Below are 27,808 nucleotides of genomic sequence, written 5' to 3'. Positions count from 1 at the left end.
AAGCAAAATTAGGTGATTTTGGTGATTTGTTTTAGTTTTTTAACAGAATAAAGTGGATCCTCTGTACTACTAACAGGAGACAGAGGACTGTCACTGGCTGCTGTTTTTCAGGTTGCCTAGTGTAGCAGCTGAAAGTCCTGGTTAAACCAGAACAAATGGCCAAATTTTAAGCAAAGGCTGAAGATCAAGGCAGGTGTAGTAAATGAAACAGCAGAAAGTCATTGTAGATGGCACACTAAAATATTAACACAGGGTTAGTCATCAATAAAAAAAGAGGCCAGAAGTTCTGAATCGCAGTTCAGCAGATCAGGAAATAGAAAGTTTGGTCTGGCACTTCTTGGGTGCTTTGCTCCAAGTATCCACTTAAGCTGTGAAAGGTTTCAGGGCATTTTTTGCTATTCACCCCTAGTGATGTCGCGAACATAAAATTCGCCGTTCGCGAACGGCGAACGCGAACATTGGCGAATGTTCGCGAACCGGCGAACATTGCGAACCGCCATAGACTTTAATAGGCAGGCGAATTTTAAAACCCACAGGGACTCTTTCTGGCCACAATAGTAATGGAAAAGTTGTTTCAAGGGGACAAACACCTGGACTGTGGCATGCCAGAGGGGGATCCATGGCAAAACTCCCATGGAAAATTACGTAGTTGACGCAGAGTCTGGTTTTATTCCATAAAGGGCATAAATCACCTAACATTCCTAAATTGTTTGGAATAACGTGCTTTAAAACATCCAGTGTGTGTATACGATCAGGTATGATGTTGTATCGATCAGGTAGTGTAAGGGTTGCGCCCGCTTCACAGTGACAGACCAAACTCCCCATTTAACGCACCGCAAACAACCGCAAACAGACCAGAACCGACCAAAATGGGACAGGAACTGGGCTTTAAGGGTTAGGGTTAGGTATAGTGTTAGGGGCTAGGGTTAGGGTTACAGTGAGATACTTAGGGTAAGAGTTAGTAACCCTACCCCTACGCCTCTAACCCTAACCGTCTAACCCTAAGCACTAAAAATAACCCTAACCCTAGCCCTAATTCTAATTTTTTTCTGGTTCTGGACATGCTACAGAGCTGAAACTTCACAGGTACAATTTTTAGACCCCCAGACACTGAATCACACAAAAAAAGTTCTTAAAAATTGTAATTTTTTGTTAGAGAGCCAATTATTGGAAAAATTAAAAAAAAATAAAAATAAAAAAATTATTTGGATTTAGCATCTGGGGGGGGGGGGGTCTAAAAAGTGTACCTGTGAAGTTTCAGCTCTGTAGCATGTCCGGAACCAGAAAAAAATACGAATTAGGGTTAGGGCTAGGGTTAGGCTTAGGGCTAGGGTTAGGGTTAGGGTTAGGGCTAGGGCTAGGGCTAGGGTTAGGGTTAGGGTTAGGGTTAGGGTTAGGGTTAGGGTTAGGGCTAGGGCTAGGGCTAGGGCTAGGGCTAGGGTTAGGGTTAGGGTTATTTTTATGGCTAGGCTTAGAGGGTTAGGGTTAAGGTTAGAGGGTTAGGGTTATGGTTAGAGGGTTAGGGTTAGGTTTAGTGTTAGGGGCTAGGGTTAGGGTTACGGTGAGATACTTAGGGTTAGAGTTAGTAGCCCTACCCCTCTAACTCTAACCCTCTAACCCTAAGCACTAAAAATAACCCTAACCTTAGCCCTGACCCTAACCCTAGCCCTAAGCCTAACCCTAACCCTAGCCCTAACCCTAACCCTAATTCTATTTTTTTTCTGGTTCTGGACATGCTACAGAGCTGAAACTTCACAGGTACGCTTTTAGACCCCCCCCAGACAATAAATACAAAGACATTTTTTTTTTTTTAATTTTCCAATAATTGGCTCTCTATCAAAAATGACAATTTTTAAGAACTTTTTTTGTGTGATTTAGTGTCTAGGGGGTCTAAAAAGTGTACCTGTGAAGTTTCAGCTCTGTAGCATGTCCAGAACCAGAAAAAAAGATAATTTTTCAGTAGAGCAGGGATGGTGGGAACCCCTTTTACACCTATATGATCTTTTTTTTCTGGTTCTAGACATGCTACAGAGCTGAAACTTCACAGGTACGCTTTTTAGACCCCTCAGACAATAAATACAAAGACATTTTTTTTTTAAGTTTTCCAATAATTGGCTCTCTATCAAAAATGACAATTTTTAAGAAATTTTTTGTGTGATTTAGTGTCTAGGGGGTCTAAAAAGTGTACCTGTGAAGAGTGTACCTGTGAAGTTTCAGCTCTGTAGCATGTCCAGAACCAGAAAAAAAGATCATTTTTCAGTAGAGCAGGGATGGTGGGAAGCCCTTTTACACCTATATGATCTTTTTTTTCTGGTTCTAGACATGCTACAGAGCTGAAACTTCACAGGTACGCTTTATAGACCCCCCAGACACTAATCCAAAAAAAAGTCATGCCTGCCACCGTATATATCAGTGGTGGGTGGGCAGTGGCACTGCAGTGGGCACAGTACACTCTGTGGACCTGACAGTCACTGGCACCCAGGCAACTGCAATTATAAAAAAAAATATATATTTTTACTTTGCAAGCTGCTGTGCCACCGTATATATATCAGTGGTGGGTGGGCACGCAGTGGCACTACAGTGGGCACAGTACACTCTGTGGACCTGACAGTCACTGGCAGCCCAGGCAACTGCAATAATAAAAATTTTTTTTTTTTCAATTTGCAACAAGATGCTGTGCCACCGTATATATATCAGTGGTGGGCAGTGCACTGCAGTGGGTACAGTGCACTCTGTGGACCTGACACAGCACTCACTGCAATTATGACAGAGGAAAAAAAATATATTTTTTAAAATGCAAGGTACTGTGCCTGTGCCACCCGAAATGAGTGTGGTGTGCACACAGTACAGTCTGTGGTGGGTCTGTGGCCTCTCACACACAGCGGGCAGGCAACTGCAGTGTACAATAGATAAATATATATATATATATATATATATATATAAATACTCAATTACCAGCCCTAAAAAGGGCTTTTGGGGACACTATATATATATATATATATATATATATATATATATATATATATATATATATATATATATATATTTATCTATTGTACACTGCAGTTGCCTGCCCGCTGTGTGTGAGAGGCCACAGACCCACCACAGACTGTACTGTGTGCACACCACACTCATTTCGGGTGGCACAGGCACAGTACCTTGCATTTTAAAAAATATATTTTTTTTCCTCTGTCATAATTGCAGTGAGTGCTGTGTCAGGTCCACAGAGTGCACTGTACCCACTGCAGTGCACTGCCCACCACTGATATATATACGGTGGCACAGCATCTTGTTGCAAATTGAAAAAAAAAAATTTTTTATTATTGCAGTTGCCTGGGCTGCCAGTGACTGTCAGGTCCACAGAGTGTACTGTGCCCACTGTAGTGCCACTGCGTGCCCACCCACCACTGATATATATATATAAATACTCAATTACCAGCCCTAAAAAGGGCTTTTGGGGACACTATATATATATATATATATATATATATATATATATAAATAAAAAAAATACTCAATTACCAGCCCTTAAAAGGGCTTTTGGGGACACTATATATATATATATATATATAAATTACACAAATACCAGCCCTTAGAAGGGCTTTTTGGGGTGCTGTCAGGATGCTGTCCTTACAGCAGTAGTGGACCAAGAACACTGACTAGCAAGACCAGGAACACTGACTAACAACTGTCCCTAGCTATTAACAGCAGCAGCAGCAGCAACACTCTCCCTGCTCTCACTAACACACTGCTTCAGAATGATCTAAGATGGATGCTGCCCTTGCTTATTTATAGGAGGTGGGAGGGTGTGGGAGGGAGGTATGCTGATTGGCTGGAAATGTGCCTGCTGACTGTGAAGTTCAGGGTCAAAGTTTGCCTCAATGATGTATTATAGGGGGCAGACCGAACATCGCATATGTTCGCCCGCAGCGGCGAACGCGAACATGCTAAGTTCGCCGGGAACTGTCCGCTGGCGAACAGTTCGGTACATCTCTATTCACCACTGCTCTACTTTAATTGGCAATTACGTGGTTATTTTTACCATTTTTTATTTTTTTAAACAAATAGATCTTTCTTTTGGTGGTATTCGATCACCACTGGGTTTTTATTTTTTATTTTTTAATTTTCAAATAATTTTATTTAACAATTTTTGACAGCATTACAGACTTTCAGGACAGTGTGAGATATGAATTATTCAGGTAAGCTAAAGTGAACAGTCAAACAACAATATAAATGCTGTTAATGTTGGATATGGGCAACGTAATCATGTTCTCCAACATAAAAGGTAAACAGAAAGAGAAAACCTCAATTTAGGGGCCATAGGAGGTCCACCCCAGCCCAAGGAGACCCCAATGGGAACTAATACTGTCTCTGTAGGAAGGGGAGGGCAATCCCTTTTTTTAAAATTTTTATTATATAAACTATTAAAAAGACCAAAACTTTAAACTCCCCCCCCCCCCCTGCATATTTTCTACTTTCTGCTATAAAACATATCCCATAAAATAATTGAAAAAATCGAATTTCATCATAAATTTAGGCAAAAAATATTCTGCTACATACTGTATCTTTGGTAATAAAAAAAAAAAATCAATAAGTGTATTTGATTGGTTTTCGTTTCCCTGATGACTTTAGACGTAGGCTGACGAACCGGCGTTGGGTGGAGTTTCTTGAGATACATCATTTCCGGTAGTTAGAGCGCAAGTGGAACGCAAACCGGCGTTCCCATTATCTGACATGCTGATTTTTGTCTCCTGTGATGAAGTGCAATATTATTGGTTTTAAATAAATCCTTTTTATAATACTAAACTATTATTATTATTATACAGGATTTATATAGCGCCAACAGTTTGCACAACGCTTTAAAATATGAGGGAAGACAATGCAGTTACAATACAATTCAATACAGGAGGAATTAGAGGGCCCTGCTCGTTAGAGCTTACAGTCTAGAAGAAACTATGAGGCTTCTTCTTTTTCCCTCCTTACCTTTAATGTTTATGGAGTGATAATGGAGTTTTAAAGTGCAGTCCCACCTGGATATCTGGATGGATGTCAGCAGTGACCTGGATTCTAATATATGGTGACCAATCTGTGGGATCTACCATTTTGCACATTTGACACCCGCTTATAGGGGTCAACAGAGTATGGTGAGTGTGTGGTGTATCTGCTGGTGGAGAGGGCACTTACCTTTATTCACGGTGGATGCTTATCACATTGAGGTCACTTTGGACTTGTTATTGACTTTTGAGTTTTTATATGTTTTTCACATTTTTTATTTTTCTAATGTAGCCCTACTCCAGAGGGAGCAGATGAGTGTGGGTCCTCCTAGGTTACCGCTAGCAACAACAATACCTTCAGACATGTTTTCAAGTGTGAGCACCTTAGACAAGAACCAGTCCAATTTCTTTGGTTTTTAAGGGTTTATTTAAGAACTTGGATGGGAGAAGAAAGAAGTGGGATACACCAACAACTGAACTATGCACAATTAGGCAGGGACATTGAATAATACTACTTGGCATTTTGTTAGCACTCCTCTGATGCTGATTAACGCTGTCTGATGCTGATTAACGCTGACTGATGCTGGTTAATGCTGACTGATGCTGGCCTCAGCAAGGCCAGATACTGGAACTTCACCTGACTGTAGGAAAAGTCAATTTCAGCTCCCCAAGACACTCCTTCCTGAGGTAGCTGAGTAAACTGTATTGCTGAACACTTTAGGGCCCTTCCTGGCATCCCCTTTTACTCCCCAACTTCAGGGTTTAACTACTTGGCACCCCCTTTCACTGTGCACTCCTGGTTAGCTGGCTCCTGGGTCCCCTTTGACCCCTCTGGAGTGGTCCCCTCTCTTAGGCAGGCCCCTGGGCAGTTCTTGAGTACTCACGATACTGCTTTTCCTGAAGAATTCTGCACAGCAGCTCCACTTGGTCAGCAACTCTGGATCCCTTGCAGCTCAGCTCAACCTCCGGTCCCGTAGGCCGACTGCCCGGACCACCTTCACACTTTACAGAAGGATAGAAAGCCATCCCCTCCTCCTGGGACTGATGCTCCCGCCAAAAGACACTCTGTCACATGCTCCCCAGAGATTTATTCCCAATCCCAGGGTGCATTGCGGCAAACCCCGCCCACTGGGACAGTCATAAATCCTTGTGTGCTATTGGCTAGGTTTCCTCCACTGCCCAACAAGATCCCTCATTGGATACAGTGGGGAGACTCCCCAGACTCAAGAGATCACACCTGGAAGCATGTGACAGATGCTAACAGATCAGGCCCTCCTGATAAGCAGACAGGGCCACACCTTTACTTTTCCTAGCACCTATCTAGGAGGGTGCTACACTAATGTCATAGCCTTGTTGCCTTAGGAATTTTTCACTGTGGTAGTGTTAAAGCGGTGTTCCAGCCTTTTCTGTGTTATTAAAAGTCAGCAGCACCAAAAAGTGTACCGGCATCACTAGTGTGGGCAGCCGGCTGTGACAGCTTGTGGCTTCACAGCCGGGTGCACACTGCATGAATGTGTGAGTCATGCTGCGTGTCTTGATTGGCCGGCAATCTTCTGGGACCTCTGACGTGTCCCAGAAGATTGCAGGGTGGGTGGGAGGAAGAGAGGAGCTGAAGTGGTAGCAGGTACCTGTCAAAACTAGGTACCCGCTCACCCCACAAAAAAATGACATGCCAAATGTGGCATGCCAGGGGGTTAGGTGTACTTAAAGCGGAATTTCCACTTATGGGTGGAACTCCGCTTTAAAAAGTTAAATGTTTATCATTTGCATATACAGTAGGTCCTTGAATTGATCTTATTGATCACATTAGGAAGCGCTGTTAGTTTTGGTTTATTTACTAGCTGAATGTTACAGTTATAAGTCCAGCCAGAGGGGTCCTAAACATGGAATGCAGGGAAGTATGCAAAACCCATCAACGGTCAGGTAGAGTTGCATTGACATTATATTGTTTCACTGCCTATTAGACCTCCAAGGGAGATTTACTTGAAACCATAGATGGCCAGACCTTTTATCACTTTCAATGGGAGATGAGAGACCAGTCCACTTCACACAGTTCACACTAATAAATACATGTGCAGACATAGGTCTCTCTGTATATTGAGACACATCAAATACAGCAAACCTGACACACCTATAGTGATGTCTTTAGATGCTTTCCTGAAGAAATGTATAGTAACCCAACAAGGTTCCAGTGTGTGTGTAGATCACACACAAATTGGACAAAAAATTCTGCTTTTAGCTGGCCTTTCCATGGGAAAGCCAAAAGACTGGCCACATATTTAGGGTTATAGGATATTTCTAAAGCGGCACTTAAAAAACACACATCTATATACAGTGTGAGAACATAATAAGGGGTTTTCTATTTTTCAGTTACAGATTTTTTTGAAAATCTATATTCAATATACTGTCAATCCCTTTGCTAAGAATAAAAACCAGATAAGAATTCTAACCAAAGTCTACCCAAGATAGAAAAAAACAACAGTAGATATATTTTCATGTTTTATTTAGCTGGGTATCATTTGACTTGCATACCCCTCTATTTTTTACCATATCAGCTGTCAATAATGCAAACGACAGTATTGTCATGACCTGTTAGAGCGGCTCTTTAAAGTCCCTTCTCCCTGGTCCGGCTTCAGGCAGGGGTGACTGTGTTTAGTTGTCCTTTTAGCCACTGTACACTATTAGCCAGAGAAGTCGGAGATCCTAGAGGTATTGCGGATGATGATTATTGTTGAGCATTCAGTTTAGAGAAGCATCCAGTAGCCAGAGGTTGCATTAACACTTAGGCCTGCAGTATTTGTTTGCTTGTCATGACTATCAAGATGACAAACACTTTAGAAGGATAACTTTCTAAGCAGCCACTTCCTGGCAGCTGTCCTCTGACAAAACCAACTCATGTGCTTTCTGTGTTGTACTTGCAGGCTGAAGAGTGATGGCCTCTGTATTATTATTATTAGATGAGGTTTTAATAAGCCTATTCTTCCTGTATATATCACTTAGAGGGAAGTCTGCTTGTTCATGAGTGGAGGAATTTGGGGAATGAATGCGTATTCCTGAACACAGCAAGTCAGATGATTATGATCTGTGTGCTTTCATTGTTTGATGTATTAGAAGAAAACAAAAAGTTATATATATATATATATATATATATATATATATATATATATATATATATAAATATTAAGAATATATATATATATAATATTAAGTCATTGTGTGAACGGAAAGACTTAATTATCCGCCCAGCTGACAAAGGAGGCGGAGTTGTACTGCTTAAAAAAGAGGATTATATAGAGGAAATGGATCGCTTGCTGTCTGACAGCGACACATATCGGATACTTTCCAATGATCCAACCTATTCATATAAGAGACAACTAGAGCGGTTGATCTTGAGGGGTCACCAAGAGGGCATTCTCAATGATAAAGAGAAAGAACATCTTGTTCCTTTAGCCCCGAGAATCCCACTTATTTATTATTTACCCAAGGTCCACAAAAGTTTAATAAAACCTCTGGGCCGTCCAATAATAAGTGGTATAGATTTGGTGACCTCTCGAATAGGAAAATACGTGGATCATTTCCTCCAACCTCTGGTACAACAAACCCCTGCGTACCTGAAAGATACGTCCCAATGCATCCAGGAACTCACAAACCTGGACGTAGAAGGTGAGGTATTGATGGTTACAGCAGATGTTTCATCCCTGTATACCATCATACCTCACCAGATGGGATATGAGGCAGTCAGCACTTTTTTGGAAAGCAATTACGACCTCCCACTTAAACAAAAAATATTCATTCTTGAGTTATTGCAATTCGGAATGGAGCACAATTATTTTTTCTACGGTGGGAATTTCTATTTACAACAGACTGGCGTGGCAATGGGAGCCAAATTTGCTCCCAGCCTTGCCAATCTATTTATGGCACTCTGGGAGGACCGCAACATTTATGCCGCTAGAGAACCCAACATCTTTCTATGGAGAAGATACATAGATGATGTTTTATTGCTGTGGAAAGGTGACATCTCTTCTCTTCAATTATTTATGGATAGACTGAACTGTAATGATTGGGGCATTCGCCTCACTTATCAGTTCAGTGAAACATCCATAAATTTCCTAGATCTTGTTATATACAGGATGGGAAGTAAATTTGGTACGAGAACCTTCTTTAAACCCACGGACAAGAATGGGTTCATCTCCCTGGATAGTTGCCATCACCCTAATTGGCTAACCTCGGTCCCCATAAGCCAATTTAGGAGGATACGTCGTAACTGCACTGACTCCCAAGATTTTGAGGTACAAAGTAAAATATTGAAGGATAGATTTGTGGAAAAGGGGTTTAAAGAGGAAATTCTGGAACAAAATATCCTTCAAGTTAAAAACGTACCCCAAAAAGAGTTAGTGGTGCCCAAACCCAAACCAGAAAGTGCCTTTTCTAAGTTTGAATATGCCTTTATTACCTCATTTTCAACTGGCTACAGGTGGGTCAATCATACCTTCAGGAAGTATTGGCATATATTAAAAGGAGATAAAATACTAGGACCAACACTTCCTGGGAGACCCCCTATTATCTTCAGGAGGACTAAGAATTTGAAGGACATTATTGCCCCTACTCCAGTAGAGAAACCCACCATCCCGAAAATGTTTTCTAATATGAAAGGATTTTTTCCTTGCAAGAAATGTCGGGTTTGCAAAGAGTTGAATACACAGAGAACTCAGTCCTTCAACTCCACAGTTACCAAGAAAAAATATGACATCCAAAACTTTACCACCTGCCATCACAAAGGGGCGGTGTATCTCCTAACGTGCGGATGTGGATTACAGTATGTTGGGAGAACGATCAGGACCCCCAGTATCAGAATAGGTGAACATCTCACCAACATACAAATAGGTTTCCCTGGTCATAGTCTCTCTTCCCATCATGATAAGTGTCACAATAGAAGCTACTCAAAATTGAAAGCCGTTGTGATTGAGTGCTATTCCCCACATTGGAGGGGGAGTGACATGAAGAGATCTATTTCCAGGAGAGAAACGTTTTGGATTCATGAACTAAAATGCTATCAACCATGGGGTATGAATGTGGAATGGGACATTAATGCCCACATCAACAATGAATAACCACACACCCACATAGGACAATAACATTCCAAGTTCTGTCTTTTCTGGTCAACTTTTCCCTTCCCGCCCTGCTTTATTACCTTTCCTTTTCCTCTTTTATGTTTGAAACTATGTGCCCACATTAGTTTTTATAATGTCATTATATGTTTTTATTAGCATTTAGGCCATATACGTTTGTATAAATGTGAAATTGGTTGATGGAGACTTCTGGTGTCACACACCCCAAAATTACACAACGTTTGATGACCTAAGATGTTTTTATATTTTTTAATTTTTTATATATTTTTTATATATATTAAATGCTTTAGCCATAATTATTAAAGCCACTTCTGGGTCTTTAGACCAAGATTGTGGTATTTTTAGGGAATTTAATGTGTTAATTTTAAACCCTTTTCAATTAAAACCGAATAGTTTTCACATCTGTCATATATTTCTAATAAGAGAATTCTGTCTGCCTTTTATTTATAATGGATTCCTTTTGATATCTATAATGACAGATGAAATTGCTTGCCTTCATATACAATTCTAACATTTCTGGCACCGATAAGAATAGTTATGTTTTTTCCTTATACTCCGGTGTTATGGATGATTAGCTTTGTTGACATCCGATGTGATTGGCCGCAGAAGCCTCCGGAAGTGCTTTTTAGAACTTCCGGGTCTTCATCTCAACACACCTTGATTGGCTAACATTTGAACCGGAAGTGCGTCATAACACTTCCGGGTCCCCGCCATGGCCGCACCGGAAGTGTCCATCAGCCACATTATTTACATGAGAGATGCGAGCAGCACGGCTACAGCTCCAGTCCCAGAAGCCGACTTGTTAGTGGAAACGCGTCGGGGGGAGCTAGCCGTGTTGCCATTGATCCCGGACTACTGCAGAGGTCCTCGATCCAATATTTACATATGCTGTTTTTTCTCCTGAAAATGTAAGTGTTACTCTTTCTTATTGGTTCAATAAAGTGAGGTAATGCACTATAGTCCCCTTCTCTTCCTTGGGCATGTTCTTGGTGGCGATATCCCCTTGAGTGGAAGCCTCTAGATCCCCACATTTTGGAAGCAGATGGTCGCTTCATTCCTCTTGTGAATTCTCTCCTACAAGCTGACCTTAACGGACTCCAGGGTTATACACTATATGTTTGCATCTCTCCATCATCTGGTAAGAGTCCCTTCTTAACACTGGGTGCATCACGTGTACATTAGAGCACTGTCTGGATCACCGTTTGGGAAGAGGTTACCCTTATCCTCCATCACTCCCCAACCTCACTATATTCTTTGGATTTTCAAGACCTTTGCACAGTCTCACCATTTGGAATATAGACTTTGTTTTTAGCTGAACATCAGCAATCACCATTTTTGTGAATATTTGTTTTCCATAATTTTTAGCGCACTTTGTAATTGATGTTTTTCATTTGTTACAACCTTTTCACATATTTATATATATATATATATTAGTATTAAATATATATATATATATATATATATATATATATATATATATATATATATTTATATTAAGAATATATATATATATATTAATATTAAGAATATATATATATATATATATATATATATATATACATGTATATATACACACACACGCACACTTTTTTGTAAATATACAGTTGTGCTCATAAGTTTACATGCCCTGGCAGAATTTATGATTTCTTGGCCATTTTTCCGAGAATATAAATGATAACAAAAAAGCTTTTCTTTCACTCATGCTTAGTGTTTCGCTGAAGCCGTTTATTATCAATCAATTGTAGAGCTGTAGAATACGTTGCTGTCATTTGGACACCGTAGAAAAAGTATCCTTACTGGAACAACCAACATTTATTTACTTTTTTACCATCTCCTGCATTATCCTACCAACCAGGCCTAAAAAAGAGGCATTCTGGCAAGAATAAAGTAAATAAATGAATAGAAATATTTATTGTCATGCAAAGTGGATAGCTGTGCCTGAATTAATTTTTTGTATGTACTGTTTAAAAGTATAAATAATGCTGCATAACTATTAGGCTTTGTAGCCGGAAATGTAGCCTCTAGCAGATATGTGTCATACTTCAATGGATTCCAGACAACTAAGTAACTATTACATAGTGTGCTCATGGTTTCTGAATAAAGAAGTACTATGGGTGTTCATGTCGTTAGAAGATGTTTATGTATTGAGCACACAGGGCTCCCCATGTGCACATACACTTTATTGTCAAAAGTATTGGGATGCCTGCCTTTACAATCACATGAACTTTAATGACATCCCAGTCTTAGTCCGTAGGGTTCAATATTGAGTTGGCCCACCCTTTGCAACTATAACAGCTTCAACTCTTCGGGGAAGGCTGTCTTCAAGGTTTAGGAGTGTGTCTATGGGAATGTTTGACCATTCTTCCAGAAGCACATTTGTGAGGTCAGGCACTGATGTTGGACCAGAAGGCCTGACTTGTAGTCTCCGCTCTCATTCATCCCAAAGGTGTTTTATCATGTTGAGGTCAGGACTCAAGTTCCTCCACCTCAAAATCACTTATCCATGTCTTTATGGACCTTACCTTGCGCACTGGTGCGCAGTCATTTTGGAACAGGAAGGGGACATCCCCAAACTGTTCCCACAAAATCGGGAGCATGAATCTGTCCAAAATGCCTTGGTATGCTGACGCCTTAGGAGTTTGCTTCACTGGAACTAAGGGCCAAGCCCAACCCCTGAAAAACAACCCCACACCATAATCACCCTTCACCAAATGATTTGGACCAGTACACAAAGCAAGGTCCATAAAGACATGGATGAGCGAGTTTAGGGTAGAGGGACTTGACTGGCCTGACCTCAACCCAACAGAACACCTTTGAAATGAATTAGAGCGAGACTGTGAGCCAGGCCTTCTTGTCCAACATCAGTGCCTGACCTCACAAATGCGCTTCTGGAAGACTGGTCAATAATTCCCAAAGATACACTCCGAAACCTTGTGGACAACCTTCCCAGAAGAGTTAAAGCTGCAAAGGGTGGGCCAACTCAATATTGAACCCCACAGACTAAAAACTGAGATGCCATTAAAGTTCATGTATGTTTAAAGGCAGTATAGACAATATAGTGTATATGTGCAAACTCTACATAGAAATTAGTGATGGGTTAATCTGTGCAGGTTTGATTCATTAAGCTTTTTCCAAATCTTGTTCAAAATTTGGCAATCCCAAATTTGGAGGCAAATCCCATTCAAATCTATGGGGGAACCTTTTTGTTAAATTCTGCCCATTTCAGCGTTAATAGGCAAACTTCTGTATAAAATGCATGATAAACTGGGCACTGTGAAAGACAGCATGGACCCATGTAAAACATTTTTTTTAAAATATTATACAGAAGGGAAATTTGTCCAATGAGGATTTGTATCTACTTTAAACTTACACATACACGAAACTAAGCTCTGCATAGTAACCCTAATTCCTGAAATTAAAGCTTTGAATCTCGACCGGTTCAGCAGGGACCAGCCAAGATTTGAATCATGGTGGTCTTACATTTTAATCTGACACGCTGGTTTACATCACTTGTTTGTGAGTAGACATTTTTATTTTGCATTAAATAAAGCCTGACTGAGGATAATGTACTAGGCCAGTGCTCCCTTTCTTTGTTTTTTTGTTTGCAGTATTTTGTTGACCACCCCGGTCCTAGATGGGAGCAAGGCTTAGCCATTGGGGATGCCAAGTATGAGTCCCGTGATAGGAGTGGTCTGGGAGCCTTGTTTCTGAGCGCAGGAGAAAGGTGCTAAGCATCAAAAATTTATTTTGGAGAATATTTGAATCATGTATGGGCAGGCTGAATGTACTCAAGTTGATCGATCAATCACAGTCAATCAACCCAAGTTGATTGATCAAACACAATGGCTCCAAGGGAGGAATTCAGTGGGTTTCCCATCAACTTAGTCAGTGTTGATGGGGGAATCATCAGGCTATTTTATTTCCTGCAACCCGTGGTTGCAAGAAAGAAAATTGCTTCGTCTATGGCTGGTTTTAACTCTTAACATCTCTTGAACCTCAGTGTAACCATAATGCTTATTCCCTAACACTATGCCTGATCCTAACACTTAACCCTGGCCTCTCTCTTATCCTTAACTAACAATGGAAAGTAAAACCTAATATTCATTTAAACCAGCCTTCTAAACTTTAACTCCCGATGTCTAAACCTCGTAACCTAATTCTAATGCTAATATTGACTTTCCTAATCAGGTGCATTCTTAGTGCTGTTCAGAGGAGCACCTGGTACAAAATTTCTTCTCACGTAAAAGGACTTTTTGAAACATTTATTGGTTTAGAGCAGGGATGTCAAACTGGTGGCCCAGCTGTTGCAGATCTACAAGTCCCATCATGCCTCTGCTTTTCAGAGTCATGCTTGTAACTGTCAGCCTTGCAATGCCTCATGGGACTTGTAGTTCTGTAACAGCTGGAGGGCCACCAGTTTGACACCCATGGTTTAGAGCAGGCATGTCCAACCTGCGGCCCGGGGGCCGCATGCGGCCCGGAACCACAAGCAATGCGGCCCACTGCCCCCTGACAATTTGTTTTTTTCTGCTGGGGAGGAAGGAAGTCAAGTCGGGGGCACGGCCACAGCAGCTTTAAACTAACTGTAGGCAGAGGCTGCCTCAGAGGGGAGGGTAGGGCCATACGAAGCCCGTCGTGGGTGTGGAGCTGCAGGGTTTTATTACTTATATACCTTAACTATAGTATATATTTTATATGCGGCCCGAAAAAACTTCTCTACACTCAATGTGGCCCAGAGAAGCCAAAAGGTTGGACGCCCATGGTTTAGAGCATCAAATACAGCCAACCCATTTAAGGGAAAGAGGATACCCCTTTCTTCACGGCTTGAGCAGTCAATATTAAAATAATTTCAACAGAATGTACTAAGGGACCCGTGTTTGATGGCTCTATGAAGACTAGCATCTTCTAATGGCGCTAAAGTTGACCAGCAGATCTGGTGCATTGAAAGCTCCCTTTCTTATAGCTACTACAAGATATTCTTATATCAGTATCTACGTACTTACCTTTTAATAGACATCTGCTTCTGTATATTGTTACACTATAAAAAGCTATTTTTGATTGACTTCTCCAATATCATTGCCATTTCTTTCCCTATCAATGGTCCACAGGGGATATTTTAATGCTGCCTATCCTGGTAGGCCACCTTCTTCCTACAGGTATGATTATATTAGATCTCTGAAGGGATCTTTAGCAGTATGGGTGTAGTTAGGATCAAATTGTTTGATCAGATCTATGTGGAGTTTGGATGAACAGCGTTGCTTTGTAACACTTTGAAATTGAATATTAACATTAAGTATTTTTCCACAAAATTGATTTCTTCACTATGTATAAATAGTGCATACATCTTGAAAACATAACTTTATTTAAGAGGAAGACACAACATATGACATGTTTTAATGAAGACATTCTACAACAATTCCAGAGTCTTAATTAATATGATAACATTTCTGCTAGCTTAGAATTACACCATTAAAAAAATGAATATCTCAATCCACATGTACAGGTCCATTTTTTACATTTAGTGTGGAAAGTGACATTTTATTAACATACTGTATGATATCAATATGTTTATCTCTTTTAAAAAAGAAAAACATACTAAAGTTACAGTTCATGCTAAAGTGCCATCAAGGGGCTCTTTTTCTTCTGGGCTGCCATGTTCCGCTACAGGAGCCAAGCGTTCCACTTCCTTAAGCTCCCTGTGGTATTTTGCCATAATCGCAGCATAGGCACAACCATAGATGGCAGCTGCCAACATCATTAGGCATACAATGCCACACACCACACCGGTAATGACAACAGTGGCTATGGCATGTCTCAAGTTCACCGGACGAGGCTTTGGTTTTGGTTCACATTCAGGGTGACTGCCATCCCCATGATCATTGTGGTGTCCATATTTGCTATTACTCCTGTAATCGGGGCTGTGATGGTGAATATTTGCCATAACGGGTGGAGTAGTCAATGGAATACAAGTCTTAAACATTTCAGAAGGGATCTTCAGGAGATCATTTCCCTTTCGAATTGAAGGACCACTGCAAATGAACTCGTCAATAATCCCTCCTGAAAAAAAAAAAGTATTAAAACAAGATATTGAAAGAATGCATTTTAAATAACAAAAACTATGTGTGTTGCATGAAAAGGATAGTGTTGGTTGCTTTTTTTTAATAGATTGAAAGGTTTTCTAAAGTGTATCTAAGCCCAAGAACAACATAATATTGCAGCATACTTTATTAGTTCTGTTTTTCTTTATTTCCTTTATTTTCATATGGTGATAATGCCACTAACACTTATGCTAGGGCAGTGATGGTGAACCTTGGCAATCCAAATGTTTTGGAACTACATTTCCCATGATGCTCATGTACTCTGCAGTGTAGTTGAGCATCATGGGAAATGTAGTTCCAAAACATCTGGGGTGCCAAGGTTCACCATTACTGTGCTAGGGGAACAATGCTCACTCATTGTACTATATCTATATAGGAGCAGCTTTTCAACCTAGGCTGCTGTATTGGTCTACAGAACCCCTCTCCTCATCTCTATAAAGTGAAATTCCACTTTAAGCATTAAACACTTTTAGGCTCCGTTCACATTAGGTCGCTCCGACTTAGGGGGCGACCTGTGAAGTCACATAATGGAAGTCAATGCAAGTCGCCTCCAGGTCGCCCCAAAGTAGTACAGGACCCTTTTTCTAAGTCGGAGCGACTTGTGTCGCTCCTATTAGAACTGGTCCTGTACTACACTATGGGAGCGACGGTGCACGACTTGTCAGGCTGACCAAGTCGCCTGACAAGTCGTACCAGTGTGAATGGACACTTAAACTTTCTTTAAATAACATGCTTATTCAGGTATTTAGTTTATCTCAGCAAATGTTTAGAAAACATTCTGCTTGCACTGTCTTTACTACGTACCTATTAATTCACTATTAAATTATGACTATTAAAAAATAGGTCCCAGCAACAAATGGTTAAAGTCACTATGATAAAACTTTAGTATGTGTACAGTGCATCTGGAAAGTATTCGCAGCGCTTCACTTTTTCCACATTTTGTTATGTTACAGCCTGGTTCCAAAATGGATTAAATTGATTACTTTCCTCAACGTTCAACAAACAATACTCCATAATGACAATGTGAAAGTAGTGTGTTGAAATCTTTGCAAATGTATTAAAAAAAGAAAACGAAAAAAATCACCTGTATATAAGTATTCACAGCCTTGAACCATGACACTCAATATTGAGCTCAGGTGCATCCCGTTTCCCCTGATCATCCTTAAGATGTTTCTACAAGTTGATTGGAGTCCACCTGTGGTAAATTCCATTGATTGGGCATGATTTGGAGAGGCACACACCTGTCTATTTCAGGTAGCACAGTTAACAGTGCAAATCAAAGCAGAAACCAAGCCATGAATTCCAAAGAATTGTCTGTAGGTCTCCGAGACAGGATTGTATTGAGGCACAGATCTGGGGAAGGGTAAAGAAACATTTGTGCAGCATTGAAGGTTCCAATGAGCACAGTGGCCTCCATCATTGGTAAATGAGAAAAGTTTGGAATCACCAGGACTCTTCCTAGAGCGGGCCAAACTGAGCGTTCTGGGGAGAAGGGCCTTAGTCAGGGAGGTGACCAAGAACCAAGAACCAAGAGGCTCACTCTGACAGAGCTCCAGCATTTCTCTGTGGAGATAGGAGAACCTTCCAGAAGAATAACCATCTCTGCAGCACTCCACCAACTAGGCCTACATGATAGAGTGGCCAGACGGAAGCCACTCCTCAGTAAAAGGCACATGACTGCCCACCTGGAGTTTGCCAAAATCACCTGAAGGACTCTCAGACCATGAGAAACAAAATTCTCTGGTCTGATGAAGATTGAACTCTTTGGCCTGAATGGCAAGCATCATGTCTAGAGGAAACCAGGAACCACTCATCACCTGGCCAATACCATCCCTACAGTAAAGCATGGTAATAGCAGCATCATGCTGGGGTGATGTTTTTCAGGCAGGAACTGGAAGACTAATCAGGATCAAGAGAAAGATGAATGCAGCAATGTGCAGAGACATCTGTGATGAAAACCTGCTCCAGAGCACTCTGGACCTCAGACAGGGGTGATTCATCTGCCAATAGGACAATGACCCTAAGCACACAGCCAAGATAATAAAGAAGTGGCTACAGGACAACTCTGTGAATGTCCTTGAGAGGCCCAGCCAAAGCCTAGACTTGAACCCGATTGAACATCTCTGGAGAGATCTGAAAACGGCTGTGCACCAATGCTCCCCAGCCAACTTGATGGAGCTTGAGAGGTCCTGCAAAGAAGAATGGGAGAAACTGCCCAAAAATGAGTGTGCCAAGCTTGTAGCATCATATTAAAAATACTTGAGGCTGTAATTGGGGCCTAGTTTTGAGCAAAGGCTGTGAATACTTACTGTATGTATATGTGAGTTTTTGTTTTGTTTTTATTTTTAATACATTTGCAAAGATTTCCAACAAACTTATTTCACATTGTCATTATGAGATATTGTTTGTAGAATGTTAAGGAAAATAATGAATTTAATCCATTTGAAATAAGGCTGTAACAAAATGTGGAAAAAGCGGAGCGCTGTGAATTATTTCTAGATGCACTGTATGTGGCAAAACTTTTTTGGTCCCCAAAACAGCAAGTGAGGGAAAAGTCTCCCTATGGGTACAACTGTTCCAATGACAACTTCAGGTATCTAAGCAATGATTTCCCCTCACCTTGAAAAGATTTATTCTCACTCCTGTTTTGTCTTTGCAAAAAGCAGTAAAGAGGAATCTCCTCAATTGAATCCAGACAGAAAAAAAAAACAAAAAAGGGTTTTAACCTTTTCCTACTCTTACCTAAACTAAAAAAAAAGTTTATGCTTAATACACTGTAGCAAAAATATCTCAAAATGTGCTTACAGAACACAAATTACATTACCCTTTTTAAGTAATTTAGGTATTACTTGGAAACACTATTTAAAATAATAATAGTAATAATAATAATGCTGATGAGTGGTGTTTTTTTCATAAATCAGGGAATATGTAATTATAGTTCTTTTATGCAGTAGAGATTGGTGGGGATTTTGATCGCTGTACATCTCTGCATTAAAGACGGATCAGATAATCGGCCATTTGACAGAGATACAGCCCATAATCTTTTACCTGGCACAAAGCATAAATATTTTAGGCATATGGCCTACTGGCCAAGGATTTTTTGTATCCCAAAATACGTTTGGATCACTGTTTATATATATAATTTTTTTTTGTGAGGCTCTTTATTTATGGACAGAACCTCTAGAGGAAATAAAGACAGCTGCTGCCAAAAGCCTCCAACTTATTGGCTTGGTTTTGCAAGCTTTATGCAGCAATTTGTGATACTAGAAAAAAATATTGACCAATTTATTTGGACCACAAAAAATTCAACTCATAAAAGAAATGATTTTCAGGAATTTAGGAAAAAATAAGAAATAAACCATTCCAAAAGGTAAATAATATATGGATTTGTGAATTTCTAATAAACATCGGTGTATTAACCACGACTGGACCGGGGCTTTTTCTGACACTCGTTTACAAGTTAAAATCAATTTTTTTTTTTGCTAGAAAATTACTTGGAACTCTCAAACATTATATATATATATATATATATATATATATATATATATATATATATATATATATATATATATATATATATATATATATGTATATGTATATGTATATATATATATATATATATATATATATATATTTTTTTTTTTTTAGCAGAAACCCTAGAAAATAAAATGGAGATCGTTGCAATATTTTTTATCACACCGCATTTGCGCAGCGGTCTTACAAACGCAATTTTTTTGGAAACAATTCACTTTTTTGAATTAAAAAATAAATAAATAGTAAAGTTAGCCCAATTTTTTTCTATAATGTGAAAGATAATGTTACACCGAGTAAATAGATACCCAACATGTCATTCTTCAAAATTGCGCATGCTCGTGGAATGGCGACAAACATTGGCACTTAAAAATCCCCATAGGCGACATTTAAAAAATATCTACAGGCTACCAGCTTAGATTTACAGAGGAGGTCTAGTGCTCAAATTATTGCTCTTGCTCACGGCGATACCTCACATGTGTGGTTTGAACACCGTTTACATATGTGGGTGCGACTTGTGTATGCGTTCGCTTCTGTGCGCGAGCTAACGGGGACGGGACACTTTCATCCTATTTTTTTTTTTTTTTTACACAGTTTTTTTTTTTTTTAATTTTTAATCACTTTTATTCCTATTACAGGGAATGTAAACAACCCTCGTAATAGAAATAAGCATGACAGGACCTCTTTAATGTGAGATCTGGGGTAAAAAAGATCTCAGATCTCACATCTACACTAAAAAAGAAAAAAAAAGTCATTTTTTTAGCTCTTTAATTCCGTTGCTAGGAAGCAACATATGGCGTCGCTCCAGTCCTCCAAGGCCATAGAGTCGAGAAGTGAGGGCCATCTTGCCTTCACTCGACTTCCTGCCTGAGGGGAGAGAAGACCGGTGTTCTGTGAGAATTACCTACCCGTGAGAAAAACCTACCCTCGTCACTTCCTGTTCACGGCACTGTATGGAATGCAGCGGTTACATTAAAACAACTGTGCTGCAATACGAGTCATCTCCACTCTTGTCCCTGTCACTTCCCTGATCTCGGATAGTAAATATAAAAGCGGCGGCGGGTGTATGCAAACATAAATCACGGAGCCGAGAGCCGCTTTTATATTTACTAGCCAAGATCAGGGAAGTGCCAGGGACAGGAGCGGAGATGACTCATGTTGCAGCACAGCTGTTTTATGTAACCGCCGCGTGGGTAGGTTTTGTTCATGGTACACCGTGATATTTTCATACTAGTGCGCATGCGCACCAGTCAGCTCCTGAGTTGTTCCATTAGGTATCCGGGGCTATGAGCATGCGCACTGCTGCGCTGCTCAGCTGTTCCTGGCCGGAAATGACGAGGGTAGGTTTTTCTCACGGGGTAGGTAATTCTCACGTTACACCGGATCATTTTCCCCGCTATCGGTGGGTCCGGTAAGTGGAGAAAACGACCGGGAAGCGTTGGAAGGGGGGGCACCTCTCTCGCCACCCATAATGATGATCCCGCAGCGATTCCGCCGCTGGGACCACCCTTATGTTACTGCCCACAGTTTAGAAAAATACTGGGGTTTTGGCAGCTATCTGCTGCCATAAACCTGGTATTTAACGTCAAAGTACCGACGTAAAACTGCAGCGGGCGGTCCGTAAGTGGTTAGAATTATACTTAAAGTTTTTGTACAGATAAAAATTTTTTTGTGTTTGGTTAAGGGGTAAAAGCCTTGGTTTATTTTTTGCTATGTGTATTCTCTTGGGGAGGATCACCTCCTGTCCCAAAGATGCAACAGATGGAAATGTTCCCTTGTTATGTTGTAAACTTTTGGATGTTGCAACACTTCCTGTTTTATTGAAATTGGTTACCAGAACATATTTAGATGGGGACTCTCCTCAAAAAGGGAACGGAGTGAAGTAGAGGGATTAAAAAACTTGTCAGGTTATTATTGCTGCCTGTATACCGGTTCCTCTCATTTCTTGCTTTGGCTTAACCTGATAGAACACCTTTGAGATAAATTAGAGAGGAGACTGCAAGCCAAGGCTACTCGTCCAACATCAACGCCTGACCTCACAAATGCGCTTCTAAAAGAATGGTCAAACATTCCCATAGACACTCCTAAACCTTGTGGACAGCCTTCCCAGAAGAGTTGAAGCTGTTATAGCTGCAAAAGGTGGACCGACTCAATATTGAACCCTATGGACTAAGATTGGGATGCCACTAAAGTTAATGTGATTGTAAAGGCAGGTGTCCCAATACTTTTGACAATATATTGTATGTGGTATCACTGCGATCGCCAAGAGCAGGAGAATTTAATTTGGGTTGTTCTTTGATGGAAGGTTATGAGAGTAGCAAGAAAAATACAGCTAAATTAAAAAAGTTACTATTTTTTTTTACTATTTTGGGCCCGTTTTTCTTTGGTAATAAAAATATAAAATAAAAAAAAGGAGATATCCATTACCATTTACCACTACCACTAATAAGAAGTCCAATTTGTCCGAAAAAAAAAGCAGTATAATCCACCTGAATGCACAAAGTAGTTGTAATGATATGTACAGTTTTACTAACACATGGCAAAGTTTCAAAATTGTGCTTAGGCATTTCAAATTGTTTTACCCTGGGGCACAAAGTTTTTTTTTTAAAAAAGGCATTCATTGTGTACAACTATTATGTGATCGCTATGATTCACAGGCACAGCACATAATGTTTTATATTATTGTATTTGTTTTAGAACTGCACATATTTTTGTATTTATTGTTAAGAAAGTCATAGATTCACCTTTTTGTGCTAGCGGCTGAGGCCTTATAGCGCTCACTTAACACGTTTTTGATCGCTATGATTGGTCACAGCAATCATAGAGTACTGGCACTGGCCCAGTATGGTGCACACAGCGGGTGACAGATTGCGTCTCATGTGCGAGGGGAGGACATCATATAATGTCCACACAGGATGGGAAAGCCCATGTCCAGCCTATAGTAGAATGAGGGCTTACTTTATTAACCTTCAGCCCCGGGAAGGTTTTGCCCCCTTAATGACCAGGCCATTTTTTGCGATTCGGCACTGCATTACTGTAACGAACAATTGCGTAGTCGTGCGATGCTGTACCCAAAGAAAATTGCTGTCCTTTTTTTCCCACATATAGAGCTTTCTTTCGGTGGTATTTGATCACCTCTGCGATTTTTATTTATTGCGCTATAAACAAAAAAAAAATGACTATTCTGAAAAACAAAAAAACATTTTTTTCACATTCTGCTACATAACACCCCCCCCCCCCCCAAAAAAAAAAAAAAATCAAATTTTTTCATCCTTTTAGGCCAGTTTATATTCTGCTACATATTTTTGGTAAAAAAAAAAATCCCAATAAGCGTATTGTGATTGATTTGCGCAAAAGTTATCGCGTCTACAAACTAGGTGAAAAGTTTATGTCATTTTTATTTATTTATTTATTTTACTAATAATGGCAGCAATCTGTCTTTTTTAAAGGGACTGCGACATTGCGGCGGACAGATCGGACCCCTAACTGACATTTTTGACACTTTTGGGGGGACCAGTGACCTTACTACAGTAATAAGTGCTAAAATATGCACTGTTACTGTAATAAGGACACTGGTGGGGAAGGGGTTAACCCAGGGGCGATCAAGAGTTAAGTGCGAGCCTAGGAGGTGTTTTCTAACTGTAAGGGGGAAGGACTTGTGGAATCAACACAGAAACCTGTGATCCTAAATAGGAGGATCACAGGCGCTCTGTTTTCATTCCAGAGAGAACAGCGGCCTGCTGTGTTTACAACAGCAGACCGTCGTTCTCTCTTCATGGGAAGTGATCACGGGTGCCTGGGGGCAATGGCGGCCAGCGGCACCGTGGACTGGCTTCCCCGTTGCCTAATGGGGGCCCCCAGAAGCGATCACTCGAACCGCCGTACAGGTACAGTGATTCGCACTCTGAGGCGGGCGGTCGGCAAGTGGTTAAAAAAAAACATTACTCAAACACAAAGGGCTCTCATTTGAAACAAGTGAATCTAACATTCACCAAACATTCAGGTGAATGTGCTTCCTAGCGCAAATCTTTTAAAAACCAGTGATTGATTGGCCAGCAGCATTCATGATATGCCTCGTAATATTTATAGTAAAATAATAGATATTTTTGAGCCGTACAACGTCTCATATTTCATCACAGCTCACGCTGAGCTGATTTCCCCGTACTGGAGATAATACTTGGCACGTGAAGGCTGTCCAGCGAAGCTTCCATTCATACTCTGGCTCATAATTGATGAGCATTTATCTGCTGATAGCACAATATGGCTGAATCCACTACGCAACATGTAAGCCAGACTCCATGTGGACTCAAGCTGAGGTGTTCATTCAGACAAATGTAAAGAAACCTCACAGGCCGGGAGCAGAGGAATATGAACTTCATTATTAATCCTAGTGTATGTTAACATAAGCAATGTGGCAGCCTTTGTAATTGGGAGGTGATACAACATGGAAGCCCTAACTATTCCCCAGGAGCGTCCATCTTGCTTTTCTCAGGCCTTGTTAATTAATCAGTTACTTTGCATATTTTTTATTTTTTTTTTCTCCCTGTCAAGTTACTGATTGTAATCTATAGCAGATGCAGCACAGGTTAGACACAGTCCAGAGACAGCTCTTTGACAAGAGACATTAGCAGTGTGGTTGTAATGTCAAGACCATGCATAGTATTCACTGAAAGGATAACATTATATGGATTCTGGCACTACAATGTAAAGCACATTAGGTGAAGCATCAGCAGATAAAATTAGAGTTAATGTTACATGGAAATGCTTGCTTCCATTATCTGGGCTCTGCCTTTAAAGTGTAAACTATATAGTAACAAAAACATAAATAAATCTTGGGTAAACCGGGGCAAAGCATATTAACTTTGTCCTTAAAAGTCCCTATTAAGTCATGTCCAAATGATTCAGAGAGATGCTAGGGCTTGTTCGCATGGGCAGCCAGAGGGTGTTTAAATCAGGTGTTTGAGCCGCAGTTTTACCACCTCTGACCACCCACCTGAGAAAAGGCATGCAATAACTAAAGGTTGTACACATGCTATGGGTGTGCAATGTTGCATTGGTTGAGCGGTACTGCTGCTGAATGCAACCCCTTCAAATGAATGGGACGGTGCTGCAACCACATGGTTGCAAGGCCTTTTTACTGCCTGTCTAATGTGTCTAAAAGGTGATCCACTGCAGATTGCCCTTCAGAAAGATCGGCCGCACGTATAACCAAGCATTTAAAACAAAACAAAACTCTCCCAATTAACATTAGCTATTTTTAATCCTTATGCTGCTAGCATGACTAAATAGATAGGAGTGTATATTATATTTGCTTGCTTTAAATGTTCTTCTTACATTTCTTCAGTTGCTTCCTGGTTTCTGGCCAAAGCTAAAATGATGTCATACATCCCAGGAGTCTTCTTGGGCAGTTTTTTCTTTCTGGAGGAGGGGCTTTCTCAGCTAAATACACTCTCCGGTCTGCATGCCTGACCTAAGGGCAGATGGGTTCCAGGGAGTAAATGCTACATGAATATTCTGCCCTTACTCAAGATGGCCATAGCTAGAGATGCTAGGGGGGGGGGGGGTTTCAAAGTGATTTCCCCACAAATTAAGCATGGAGTTTACTGTGAATATTAAAAATTAACTAAATAGAGTTTTGCGTTTGTGGTGCCAGATAGACTTTAGTTCCACTATAAGGCTCGGTTTCCACTAGTGCGACTTGCGGTGCGACTTGACACATGTCAAGTCGCACAGCAAGTCAAAAGCCATTGTTTTCAATGGGGCCCGTTTCCACTGCCGCGGCTTCAGTTGCGGCGACTTCAAAAGTAGTTTGTGCACTACTTTTGAGCCGACTTCCCTCTATATATGAGGGACAAGTCTCACTGAAGCCGCAGTTTACTTTCGCTACGAAGTCGTGCTAGAAGTAGCACGACTTCGTAGCCGCACTAGTGGAAACCTAGCCTAAATCCACACATCATGTAGTTGAACATATGTGTTAGTGTATAAGTATACTTGATGTGTTCCATGTGTTATTAATATTATTATACAGGATTTATATAGCGCCAAACATTTGTGCAGCGCTTCACAACGTTAACGTGTTATCAACACATCATTTTTATCATACTAGAAAAAACATGCTGTTTATACTGACTACAAGCTGTACTGGATTATCTAGATTGTAAGCTCTAACGAGCAGGGCCCTCTAATTCTTCCAGTACTGAATTGTATTGTAACTGTATTGCCTTCCCTCACATTGTAAAGCGCTACGCAAACTGTTGGCGCTATATAAATCCTGTATAATAATATTAATTATAAAATAATAGAAATCTAGAATTACACTCCGTTCAATTCACTGGCAATCCATTTGAACTCTGATAAGTGAGGCTAAAGAAATATTGTCTAAATACAATAGGCACATGTCCTCTTACTTAGAGTGAATTTTTTCCATGTTTTTCTAGATCGAGGCAGTGATCCTGTATGAAACAAATACTGTACTTTGCCTCTGTGCATGGGCTCCCTATAATGATGACCAGCTACTTCTGCTCTCTCTCCTTGTATAGAATGACTGGTCTTGTCACCACCCACTTCTGTCGTTTTCAACAAACAGCCTGTAGTGGATGGACCTGCTGGTTCTCTCCCACAGTACTGAAATCTGCACAAGCTTTGTGCAGCACTATGATGATGTTGCTGTTACTTTCCAAGGTTATATCTAGGTTTGCATAGGTGTTTGTTGCACATAAATGGGCTGATATCCTTTGTATTGAGGAATATACACTGCTCAAAAAAATTAAAGGAACACTATTTAATCAGAGTATAGCATCAAGTCAATTAAACTCCTGGGATATTGATCTGGTCAGATAAGTAGCATAGATGGTTGTTAATCCATTTCAGCTGCTTTGGTGTTGAAATCAACAACAGGTGCACTAGATGGGCAATGATGAGATGACCTCCAAAACAGGAGTGGTTTTACAGGTGGAGGCCACTGACTTTGTTTTCCCAACTCATCTTTTCTGACTGTTTTTCACTAGTTTTGCATTTGGCTAGGGTCAGTCTCATTACTGGTAGCATGAGGCGATACCTGGACCCTATAGAGTTTGCACAGGCAGTCCAACTCCCCCAGGATGGCACATTAATGCGTGCCATTGCCAGAAGGTTTGCTGTGTCTCACAGCACAGTCTCAAGAGCATGGAGGAGATTCCAGGAGAGCTGGATAGGGCTGTAGAAGGTCATTAACCCATCATAAGCAGGACTCGTATCTGCTCCTTTGTGCAAAGAGGAACAGGATGAGCACTGTCAGAGCCCTACAAAATGACCCCAAGCAGGTCACTGGTGTGAATGTCTCTAACCAAACAATCAGAAACAGACTTCATGAGTGTGGCCTTAGGTCCCAATGTCCTCTAGGGGGTCCTGTGCTCACTGCCCGGCACCGTGGAGCTCAATTGGCATTTTCCATTGAACACCAGAATTGGCAGGTCCGCCACTGGCACCCTATACTTTTCACAGATGAGTACAGGTTTATCCTGAGCACATGTGACAGACATAAAATGGTCTGGAGAAGCGTGGGCAATGTTATGCTGCCTGTAACATCGTTCAGCAGTACCAATTTGGTGGTGGGTCAGTGATGGCGTGGGTAGGCATATCCATGGAAGGGCGCACAGACCTCTAAAGGCTAGACAATGCCACCCTGACTGCCATGATCCATTGTCAGACCCTACTCTGGTGCAGTGGGTCCTGGGTTCCTCCTGGTGCACGACAATGCCCGGCCTCATGTGGCGAGAGTATGCAGCCAGTTCCTGGAGGATGAAGGAATTGATACCACTGAATGGACCCCACGCTCCCCTGACCCAATAGAACACCTCTGGGACATTACGTTTCGGTCCATCCGACGCTGCCAGGTTTCACCTCAGTCTGTTTAGGAGCTTGGTAATGCCAGGGTCCAGATCTGGGAGGAAATACCCCAGAACACCATCCGTCGTCTCATTAAGAGTATGCTCCGACATTGTCAGGCATGCATACAAGCACATGGGGGGTCATACAAACTACTGAGTACAATTTTGAGTTGCTGCAATGACATTTC

General features: G+C 40.8%; 2 protein-coding genes across 5 annotated transcripts in view; one reads left to right on the top strand and one right to left on the bottom strand.

Annotated features, from left to right (window-relative positions):
• The window catches only part of CACNA2D3 (calcium voltage-gated channel auxiliary subunit alpha2delta 3), a 1,429,924-nt gene that overhangs the window by 1,139,509 nt on the left and 262,607 nt on the right, over positions 1 to 27,808 (top strand). The window lies entirely within an intron of this gene.
• Positions 15,683 to 27,808, bottom strand: part of LRTM1 (leucine rich repeats and transmembrane domains 1) — a 30,584-nt gene continuing 18,458 nt past the window's right edge. Inside the window, exon 3 of the mRNA XM_082265104.1 lies at positions 15,683 to 16,180. Coding sequence (XP_082121230.1) covers positions 15,732 to 16,180 — 449 coding nt within the window. The 3' untranslated portion in view covers positions 15,683 to 15,731. The remainder of the gene's footprint in view (positions 16,181 to 27,808) is intronic.

The sequence above is a fragment of the Pelophylax lessonae genome, assembly GCF_965119305.1.
Source record: "Pelophylax lessonae genome assembly, chromosome: 8".
In the NCBI taxonomy this organism is placed as follows: domain Eukaryota; kingdom Metazoa; phylum Chordata; class Amphibia; order Anura; family Ranidae; genus Pelophylax; species Pelophylax lessonae.
The sequence above is the reverse complement of the archived record's forward strand: the minus strand, read 5'-3'. Positions and strand labels throughout refer to the sequence as shown.